This window comes from Tachysurus fulvidraco, chromosome 25 (genome assembly GCF_022655615.1).
Source record: "Tachysurus fulvidraco isolate hzauxx_2018 chromosome 25, HZAU_PFXX_2.0, whole genome shotgun sequence".
NCBI classification, from domain to species: domain Eukaryota; kingdom Metazoa; phylum Chordata; class Actinopteri; order Siluriformes; family Bagridae; genus Tachysurus; species Tachysurus fulvidraco.
Genome location: NC_062542.1, coordinates 11,918,714 through 11,930,383, shown reverse-complemented (window position 1 = coordinate 11,930,383; position 11,670 = coordinate 11,918,714). Strand labels below are relative to the sequence as shown.

Sequence of the window (11,670 nt, the reverse complement as noted above, 5' to 3'; positions counted from 1 at the left end):
TGTAGGCCAGCATCAGTGCTTTGAATCTGATGCGTGCAGCTACCGGAAGCCAGTGGAGGGATCGCAGCAGCGGGGTGGTATGCGAGAACTTTGGCAGGTTGAAAACAAGCCGGGCAGCTGCATTTTGGATCATTTGCAGAGGACGGATTGTGTTCATAGACCTGCCAGCAGTGCGTTGCAGTAGTCCAGTCTAGAAATGACAAGAGATTGAACAAGTACCTGAGCAGCCTGTGTGGACAAAAATGGCCAAATCCTTCTAATGTTGTAGAGAAGAAACCGACATGATCGAGTCACATTAGCAACATGAGAAGAAAAGGACAGTTGATTGTCCATGGTTACCCCAAGGTTGTGAGCTGTGGCTGAAGGGGAGATCAGATCGTTGTGCAAGGATATAGCAAGATCATGACCTGGGGATGAATCACCTGGGATAAATAGCAGTTCAGTTTTGCTAGGATTGAGCTCTGATGAGCAGTCATCCATGATGAAATTTCTGCAGACATGCTGAGATCTGATCAGAAGCTGTGGTATCTGAGGATGGGAAAGAGAAGATAAGTTGTGTATCATCAGCAAAGCAGTGGTAAATATTACTCTAGACAATAAGGTAAATATAGTGCATAGTATAAGTCATTTGGGATACAGTTATGGTAAATGACCAGTTTATGTTAAAAGACATTTATTTAACGTTATAACATATATAACATAAGACACCTACAAATAAAGCAACAATTATGAGCCATAAAACAAAACAATAATGTTAATAACATAAGACACCTACAAATAAAGTAACAATTATGAACCGTAAAACAAAACATGCTACTGGAGAGAAGGGAAAAAAATGTCAAGGTCACTGAAAAAAAAAATTCTCCACAAGGTCCAATCAGAACTGAGACATTTCCTTTAATCTCATGTCTGTTGTTAGAAGCTCTTCATTGTATAATCTCACATGGATATAGAAGAAAGTTATAAAAGATTTGATTGGGAGCCTCTCTTTCTTTTCATGACCTCAAAACACTTCTGAAATTGTTTGATTTAAAACTGGATTTTGATTCATTCTGATATTTAAATTTTTAAAAATCTATAACACCACCAGAACTTTGTCATCAGCAGACGATGGTCACAGTGGCACTAAATTTCTGCTGAGGACTGGGCCATATTTTTGAGGTCATTGATTTCAACTAATACCCAAAGAATTCTTGCATGTGAGAGCAAAAAAAAAAAAAAGGCTAAAAGGCATACAGTGTAAAACTAACAAAACGCATTACCTGGCACAGAAATAATAATTCAGCGTGTAAGTCAATTCCGCAGCACTGGGAACTCCTAAGAGAGCTGTCTGAGTTTATTTGCACATGAATGAATGGACTGCCTTTCATGCTGCAGATGCTCCTGGCCAGATGATGCTGATTCGGATGCGTCTCCTCCTCCCTTCCATCCGTCTCATTCTGTCCATCCTACCACTTCCTCCGAGAGAGAGAGAGAGAGAGAGAGAGAGAGAGAGAGAGAGAGAGAGAGAGAGAGAGAGAGAGAGAGAGAAATTCTCCTTGCATCTTCATTCAGTCGCATGTGTATGTGTCTGAGCTGCTGGATGGATCCTGCAGTATAACTGATATTTTATCATTATTATTTCTTTCTTTATTTTTTTATTGGACAGATTTGGATTACAAGCGCATATGGAAGGGAACAGATGATAAGATGCACGTGCGTTTTTAATAGCTAGTGCAGCATAAATCTGCGCTATGGAAGAAGTCAGAAAAACTAAAGCAAGGCAATACTGCTTACTAAGGATGTAGTGAAATGAAATATACATGAAAAAAATGCACGTGGATGAAGTTGCATGCTGCGTACAAGTGAAAGCAAGATAAAGAAAAAGAAGAAGAAGTGATGAACTGGAGGATTGGATACGCTTCGTGCGCAGACGCATGGAGAGATCGATGAATGGATACGTCCGATTTGTGCAGTTGTTGAAGGATAGAAGCTTTTGTTCAAATGTTAATTTATTTGCAAAACCTCCTCAACACGTCCCTCGTTTTGTCATTTTGTTCCAAAGCGCTAAAGGTGGAGCAATGCAGGGAAGCTGAATGCGTGCATGCAGCATGAAACAGACCTCTCGAACAAAGTGCTGAATGCGTTTCAACTATACTGTACACCGCTCATTGAATATTTATTGTTATTATTTTCTTTTCCTCCTGGATTTCTTTCTGCACTTCTGTAATAAATGCGCCATCACCCCTGGGCCGGTGTGCGCGAGACTCCACACCACCGAATTTGGAAATATCCTTCTTTTCTTTTCTAATTATTTCTATCTAAATGGAAGTATTGGAGATCGAAGGCAGTGGTGAAAGGAGCAGACATGGTTCATGGGCGCAGTTTTCTTCTCGGTGAGACCTAAAATATTAAAGAACATCTATGATTTTACATTTATTTATATTAACAAAAAAAAATGAACTTAATAGTTTTTGTATACTTCATGCATACCTTAAATTTCATGTATATCCTTAAAAGTGAATGCAACACTGTTATTGGTCTTTATTCTCATTATAGTTGTCTACTAATAAACCATATATTATGTGAAATAGTAAAACCATAAAAAGCATGTACTTCCTTAAGAACCATTTATTTATTTATTTATTTATTTATTTATTTATTTATTTATTTATTTATTTATTTATTTATTATTGTTGTTTTTTTACATGAAACTTTTATGTAGATTCATTATATTAAGTATTGATTGATTGATTGATTGATTGATTGATTGATTGATTGATTGATTGATTGATTGATGAAGTGGTCATTGATTAACAATCCTCTTTTCTGAATTGTCTGCAGTTGTTGCAGGTCTCCTCATGGTTGGATTGTCTGTTGCGACAAAAAAAGAAGCAGGTAATGCTGACTACTTTTAAAGGGAAACGATTTGAATGAACCTAAAATAGTCACTTCAGTAACTGTCTTTGATTTGCACTGCTTTAAAAGTTTTTAAAAAATCTTTAAAGTGTCAGATTCTGAAAGACACAATGGTCCTCGGAATAATTATTGGATGCTGTTATTATACAGTAGATACTTGTATAGAACACGTGCCATTAGATCAGTACTGTTATAGCATCTTGTGTGTAGTTTTTATTTTCAATATTTACTACATCAGCATTTATGTCATTAAACTATTTGGTGACCGTATGGTTTCAGGTGTTTCCGTATCAGTCAGACTTTACTGTTAGGACGTTTGGGAAATCTGAGTTATTCTTTCATGCTTTTTGTCTTTCTGTGCTGAGCTATGTCAGTTCTAGTGAAGGAGGCATGGCCTATGTGGCTGTTAGTTCTAGTGAAGGAGGCGTGGCCCATGTGGCTGTCAGTTATAGTGAAGGAGGTGAGGCCTCCGTGGATGACAGTTCTAGTGAAGGAGGCGTGGCCTATGTGGCTTTCAGTTCTAGTGAAGGAGGCGTGGCCTATGTGGCTGTCATTTCTAGTAAAGAACGCGTGGCCTATGTGGCTGTCATTTCTAGTGGAGGCGTGGCCTATGTGACTGTCAGTTATAGTGAAGGAGGTGTGGCCTCTGTGCCTGTCAGTTCTAGTGAAGGAGGCGTGGTCTATCTTTCTAGATTTAGTTGAAATTTTTGAAATGAGGTTTCTATTGACAGACAAACATAATATTTAGTCATTTTCTATTATCCTGAAGGATCTGATTTCTCATGTCCTTTTGATGCTATGTTCCAGTGAAAAACAACTCAGGTGTTCAACCAGCAGGACAGTGTGGAACGTGGGTGAAAAAACCAGAGGGAGGACTCTTCACATCCCCCAATTATCCAAACAAATACCCACCTGAGCGCGAGTGCATTTACGTCATTGAAGGTTTGCAAGATCAAGCACCACCTTGACATTTTCTTTATTAATTCTGTATTGCTCACTTAGCATGCTGAGTCACATTGGCCAAGGTCACCTATTCTATTCTATAGCAATATGACTGCAGCGATTAAATGACCGACCTGTTATTCTTACTGATGACCTGATGGCTAGTGAGCTTTTATACAATGATTGTTAATAATGATCTTTTCATGCTTATTAAAAAAAATGAGCAAAGAACTGAAATGAGTTTTAATGCTTTTAAAAGCAATTTTAGTATAAACTTTCCTTGCCATTGAAATCAATCAAAGAAATGTTCTCTATTAAAAAAGGAGCCACTTCAGTAATCATGGCACATTCAGGTGGATTTGTTTATCACTGCTTAGAAACTAAAATAATACTAGTCCATTTTTGGGTGTATGATTTATTCTGTTTGTGACTGATTGTCTCAATATAGAAAGCTAATATGTCTGTTGAGCTGCGAACAAATTATCATTAGAACTGATTGAGTATATGCAAATCAGGCTAAACAGATTAATGTTTCCTAGGAAAAATAAGATTTGAAATATTATTATTATAGGAGAAGATTATAGATTAGATAGCATCCTGTTTAAGGGAAATGTGTTTGCTTGATAAGGTTTTCCTTGTTCCCTCTTCTTGTTTTTTTAAATTTCTGATTTATTTACCCTGTAAGTTCCTCCTTTTTTTTTTACCTTTAACCACATTATTACTGATGCTGTAGAACTGGGAGCTGTATCGTTTGCATAGGATTAAACATTCATTAAAGATATGTAATTAAAAAAGTGCCTCTTTTTTTTCTCAGTATTGATTCAAAATTATATGATCTGACAGCATGCATGCGCTTCTACCTTACGGATACACTGTGTGTATGCTTTTGCTGTTCCAGCTCCCCCGAGACAGTGTATTGATCTCTTCTTTGACGAGAAGTACTCGATAGAACCTTCGTGGGAATGTAAATTTGACCACATCGAAGTGCGTGACGGACCTTTTGGCTTTTCTCCTATAATCGGACGCTACTGTGGCCAGCAGAGCCCGCAGTACATCAGATCGAGTGGCCGATACCTATGGATAAAATTCGTAGCAGATGGTGAACTGGAAGCCATCGGATTTTCAGCGAACTACAATTTCACCACAGGTAAGGTTTACAATGTTTATGCTGAATTGCAGTGATGGACAATTTGTGAAGATTTTGTTCCTTTTGAAAGATTATTTTGAGTAAATTTACTCGCAAGCCTGAAATCCAAAGATTTGTTTAGTTTTTTTTATGTATACAAAATGAGTCAGTGTAAAGTATGTCAGTTTGATTGGAGGAGGTGTGGTCTATGTGTTACTTAGACCCAGGACAGTACCATACCTATGTACCAGTAAAGGAGGTGTGGCCTCGGTGTTGGTCAGTCTCACTGAAGGAGGTGTGGCCTGAGTGTTGGTCAGTCTCAGTAAAAGAGGTGTAGCCTCAGTGTTGATCAGTCTCAGTAAAAGCGGTGTAGCCTCAGTGTTGGTCAGTCTCACTAAAGGAGGTGTGGCCTCAGTGTTGGTCAGTCTCACTGAAGGAGGTGTGGCCTGAGTGTTGGTCAGTCTCAGTAAAAGAGGTGTAGCCTCAGTGTTGATCAGTCTCAGTAAAAGCGGTGTAGCCTCAGTGTTGGTCAGTCTCACTAAAGGAGGTGTGGCCTCAGTGTTGATCAGCCTCAGTAAAGGAAGTGTAGCCTCAGTGTTGATCAGCCTCAGTAAAGGAAGTGTAGCCTCTGTGTTGATCAGTCTCAGTATAGGAGGTGTGGCTTCTGTGTTGATCAGTCTCAGTATAGGAGGTGTGGTTTCTGTGTAAGCCAGTATCACTGAAGGAGGTGTGGCTTTTTTTCATTCAGTTTCAGTCAAGCTTTGCATGAGTTGAATGAGTTTCTCATTATTCTTCTTCTCTAATTTCCAGTTTCTTATACAGCACATTTTGTTCATGTCCTTGACAAGCCATTGGCGAGTGTTTCTCCAATTAAAAAAATGGCTAGAGCTACACTATATGGCAGATTGTGCCAAAATTTATCTCGCACAGCTTCATAAATGTTCCCACAAATTTGCTTCTTCCTGATTTTGCAAAGACTGCTGTCATCTGCATGCACAAATTAATCCACCTAGTAAAAAGTATTCAACTGTGAACCAGCTTGCACTGCCTGGTTATGTGTAGTGTAGTGTAGTGTAGTGTAGTGTAGCAGCGGTGGAATTTAAAATAAGCAGAATGGTATACAGCAGCTAAAGCACCGAGGCACATAGGGTGACTATGTGTAATTGAAACATAACTGAATACCAAATGAAACCTTTTGTTTTGTGAAAGACAGCAGGAAGAGAGGGTTGTTTTGTTATTATGGTTGCTATACTTACATAGAAACTACAGATAAAAAATTTGTTTGTTCAGCTGCTCAAGCTACTCATTTGTCCATCCCTGTCCTTAAAATGTATTTTCACTGGTCAAATAAAAAGCAGTATGAGTGGCACACCTTTTAATAGCTAACAAGCAAACATGTTGATTCTTCATGCTCATTATTCATTTATGATTCCCTTTCATCAGTTGGTTCATCAGTCAGTAGCCGAAGCTGAACTTGAATTAAATGTGTGAGAATAACTCTAAAGGAATAATTCAATTCATATCCTACTCATTGTGGATGAATTCCATCTTGTATAAATTGGATTCACTTACACATGTAAAGTTTCAAAAGAATTGAATCACAGACATGACTCAATTACAACCAGCAAAGTCATCATTTACGCTTTCTGCTGCAGTTTGATGGCTACAATTGATAGACTCCCATAACTCATCGATGTTAATGTCTTAAAACACAGTTCAGTTTTACTGCTCGGTTATTGATTTCTTACAACACCCCGGGATTCTCTGAAGGCAGTTCAGTCGATGTACAGTATTTAAGACATCACTGGTTTCAAATTACCACACAGACAAACCAGTGTCCCTTTAACGGTGTACTTTAGTTCTTTAACAGTGCTGTTAAACAATGCCAGAATCATGGCAGCAATATGGGAACAAATGCTCTTAATTGAAAAGAAGCCACAGTATTAATCCCATTCATGGATCACTGAAGTTAAACTGACATTTTAAAGACCAGTTCAGAGTAAACTGAATCAATGAAGTCTTTGTAGCATAGCTAACAGTGAGAACAATTCTGAACATTTAATTTTCTCCCTATTCAGATGTTTGAGGTGAACATTAAATGAAGACTTATGTCTACGCGGTTTCATGCGTTGTGCAGATGCCGCATGATGAGCGTGAGAAAACAATTTACATAGTGACATTTTCTGCTGTAGATATTTCTGAAAACTGCAGATTTTCTGAACCGATTTTTTTATTTTGTTATACCAGAGGAAGTGGGACAGGTAAGATGTCGCGCGACTTCCATCGTACCACACTTAGGTAACTCGATGTTTAAATACATTAGGTAAGAGGTGTACGCTACCCCCTGTATGTTTTTGTTTAATAGTTAGAGTATGGAAGTATTCGGCGCTGAAGACTGTCTTTTCTTATTTATTTTCCTTAGTTAGGTTAGAGGTTTAAAACAGTTAGTATCGGTTTTGTTATTTTTCTTTATTTACTTTGGCGTCACCAACGTCTCAATTTCTCTTGGGTTAATATTTTTATATTTTGTTAGAATTGTCCATTTATCTATTTTCTCACCTGGATATAATAAATCACACATTTCATTATTACTTGGGTCCCTGCATTTTTCTTTTTTTACTACACCCACAAAAATTACCACAACCATAAATATTACACCTTACCTTAGACAACTTTTAAAAGGTCGTAACAGTGGACATTGGGCTTATTTTTTTTATTTATTTATATTTTAATAAATTTACATATCTTTGTGTAAGCAAAATAGACTTTCTCAGAGATAGAAATGAAAGATACATGGACTCCCATCTTTGCCAATAAGCAAAGATTGTATTTAGTAGTATAGCTTTACAGAAAAGTTGAAATAGATGTAAAATTGGATGAAAATGGAAAAAGAGAACCACAGCATACGGGGAAGTACACAACACTGCAACTTGACACCAGATTTTGTCTTGTCATTGTGGGATTTAATAAATGTTACACAGTGTTATAACAAGATGCCATTTTAAACAGACCAGATTCATACATCTCCAAAGCACCTCTTACTTTATTTTAAACAGAGTCATTATTCATCAAAAGACTGGACTTAATTAACTTCATTTATGGATTTATGTTGTCTAATATTTCAATAATGCCAATAATGTTAAATGCCGTAAGATCACAAAAGTTACATTGGAGTGGAACTGAAAATATACAGCATGATCTTTATATAAAAGCACTGTTGGCCAGTTAGCCTTCTCGTGTGTAAATTTACACACATTCTGGTGTAAGAGATCTATATAAATGTTCTCCTCCAAGACTGAATGGATAAATATCAAATTTCTTTTGTAAATGCTTATACGGGTGATTTAGAAATCAATCCTTTAATATTGAGTTTGATAAATAAGGTTCTTTGTCAGAGTCCCATCTATACAGTAAACAACAGCAGATGTGCATCGTGAGTAAATTTAACAGCTAATATTTAAGCGATTTAAAGTCAGAAGTTAATAATAACTTTCATTCATTCATTCATTCATTCATTCATTCATCCATTCATTCATTCATTCATTTTCTACCGCTATCCGAACTTCTTGGGTCACGGGGAGCCTGTGCCTATCTCAGGCGTCATCGGGCATCGAGGCAGGATACACCCTGGACGGAGTGCCAACCCATCGCAGGGCACACACACACTCTCATTCACTCACACACTACGGACAATTTTCCAGAGATGCCAATCAACCTACCATGTATGCCTTTGGACCGGGGGAGGAAACCGGAGGTGAAACCCCCGAGGCACGGGGAGAACATGCAAACTCCATACACACAAGGCAGGAATCGAATCCCCAACCCTGGAGGTGTGAGGCGAACGTGCTAAACACTAAGACACTATGCCCCCCTAATAATAACTTAAACTGCAAAATATAACAGGACTGTAAAGAAACCCAACTTGTGTCTTCATTTCTGAAATGCACTGTTAAGATAGAATCCTAACCGGTGATAAAGAGCTTGGCCGTCATTAGGAAGATTTAATATCAGCTCGTGATTTTTATTTTTTTTTTGGAACAGGACACCACGTGACTTCTTAATTAATGCTGCGCACCTCTTGTGGTGGAAGACTGATATGGATTCTGGAGGTTTTGTCCTCTGGGTTTGAGTATAGAAAGATGAATGTGTGTCTGTGATGACAAAGTAGAGTGACAATTTATTCACAGCACAAATGACCTTCATTATTGACCTTTATAATTGACTTCAATTACAGATGACTACAAGTGACTAATCTGTCACTATTAATATGAGTCATTTCTATAATAAAAGCTTTTAAATATGAGTTGTTTGAATATGAATCATTTTTGAGTGAGCTTTTTCAATATGAATCCATGTTTTCTTCTATAATTGGATTTGAATGAATGTTTAATTATGAGCTCTTTAAATATGCTTTTTTTATAACGGTTGAATATGACGAAAATTTGTAAAATAAAGAAATATGTAATAGATGTATTCATTCATTCATTTTCTACCACTTATCCGAACTTCTCGGGTCACGGGGAGCCTGTGCTTATCTCAGGCGTCATCGGGCATCGAGGCAGGATACACCCTGGACGGAGTGCCAACCCATCGCAGGGCACACACACACTCTCATTCACTCACGCAATCACACACTACGGACAATTTTCCAGAGATGCCAATCAACCTACCATGCATGTCTTTGGACCGGGGGAGGAAACCGGAGTACCCGGAGGAAACCCCAGAGGCACGGGGAGAACATGCAAACTCCACACACACAAGGCGGAGGCGGGAATCGAACCCCCAACCCTGGAGGTGTGAGGCGAACGTGCTAAACACTAAGCCACCATGCCCCCCTGTAATAAATGTATTAAATATTAATATAAACTTACTGACATTTACATCATCATAAGCAATTACCAATTATTTACACACTGTTATATGAAATTAATCTCATATATAGCCCATGCATTAAAGCATAGGCTTTAATGCATAGGCTATTAAACAGCGTCATATATAGCCTATGCATTAAAGTCATTTGTTATGGCTTTTACAGTTGATCTTAACCCAATTGAACCACCTCTATTTACTATATACTAATGCCCAAACAAAAACATTAATAAACACAATCATCCCGAAACAAATAGCACTGTAACAAGTATCTGGTAGCCACAATGTAAAAAATGTTTGATGATTGATATGATGATGACATGAATAAGAAAGATGGTTAATCTGGATTGATGTGGAGAAAATTGCTAGAGCATGACCATCAATATGCTCAATCAAAACCATCAAATATGTGAAATGTTTTGCCTTTTTTTAGAATTGCTGAGTATGTATGAAACACAAACTATCTCAAGATTTAAAATAAAAATAAGTTACTATACAGTAGAAAGGGGATGCTGATTTCAAGTTTTGTCTGTGTGGAGTTTTGCATGCTCTTCTTATGCCCACATTCATGTGACCAGACTTTTCTGTCCAGATACATCGTGTTTTTCTGTTTTTCTCTACCTCTTCAAAACTTTTTTTACTCATCCCTATCTCATTTCTCATTAATATTCATAACACCGACCCACAGTGTTTATTTAATATTTATCAGTTGACTTATGTACTTCCAGAATTATGCTTGGCCTGTCTGTTGCATAATATACTGAAGAAAATGCACAGAATTTGAACTGTGAAGGTGACGATTTTAATTGGAGTTTAATTGAAATCTATAGGACTCATGGCCTGGCCTGGCATCTTTATCTTGCTCTGGTAAATTATTTCGTGAGCGCATGCTCCACAAAGAAGAACAATCACTAGCACACAGCTTTGGGAAAACCATCGTTTTATCATTTTGGGCTAATCGATTATATAAAAAGGCTAATTGATTATTGAATGTAATGAAATCCCAAGATAAAAATCACCTTTGTGCAATCATACTAACCTGTGTTTTCAATGCTGATCTGATGGAAATTAGCTGTGCTGTGAGGAATTTTCTGTAGCTGGAAACTGGTCTCTTTTCAGTTATACTGTTGAGTTGATTCTGAATTTGCTAGGACGCATTCAACACAAGAAAGCTTCACTTGAGTGTGCTGTATGCTGATTGGCTGCCATGAACCAACCATAGTGGTTATGCAAAATAATCCTTTGACTGACTTAAGTTTTTTCTTACTACTTCATTACTGACTACAGCTCATCAATTACCAGTATATTCACCACCCTCCATAATCACTACCAAGTTGGAGGTCGATCCCTGTGTCAGTAGATCTCCAGGAACCCAGTGGAATAGTGGACAATTTCACACATCTGGTTGTTCCCATCATGCAGGACCTATCATGACCTTGTCACATAAACATTATGGTGTGGAAAGCATCTCCAAATCCTCTAACTTTCATGTTCTCTGAAAACATTTAAAAGACTGGCCTCTAAGGCGCTGGAGACCTTTTCCATCTGCGACATTAAGAGCATCCTTATTAGAACCATCACAGCCTGGGTTGAGAACAGCACCAAGCAGAGTAGGCAGGCTCTCACTACATGCCATACTATGTATGGTTATGTATGTGATGTGTAACATTTGAATTTGAAATTTCACTTTTCCTCCAGGTTTCTCTGTGGGATTGCAAGGCAGGTAAGAACACAGCAAATGTACTTGGCTGTTGACCAAGATAACTGATCGAAGGCTGGTCTCATTTCCGTCAAAAGCAAATTCTACCATAGTGACATTGAATACAGAAAGTGAT

General features: G+C 37.8%; 1 protein-coding gene across 2 annotated transcripts in view; it reads left to right on the top strand.

Annotated features, from left to right (window-relative positions):
* Positions 1-778: 778 nt before the first annotated feature.
* Positions 779-11,670, top strand: part of neto1l (neuropilin (NRP) and tolloid (TLL)-like 1, like) — a 93,874-nt gene continuing 82,982 nt past the window's right edge. The window contains exons 1-4 of one of the 2 annotated variants that reach the window (XM_027170336.2): positions 779-2,375; positions 2,824-2,877; positions 3,706-3,840; positions 4,739-4,987. In XM_027170336.2, coding sequence (XP_027026137.2) covers positions 2,348-2,375; positions 2,824-2,877; positions 3,706-3,840; positions 4,739-4,987 — 466 coding nt within the window. In that variant the 5' untranslated portion in view covers positions 779-2,347. The remainder of the gene's footprint in view (positions 2,376-2,823; positions 2,878-3,705; positions 3,841-4,738; positions 4,988-11,670) is intronic. The other variant, XM_027170326.2, reaches the window with a different exon arrangement.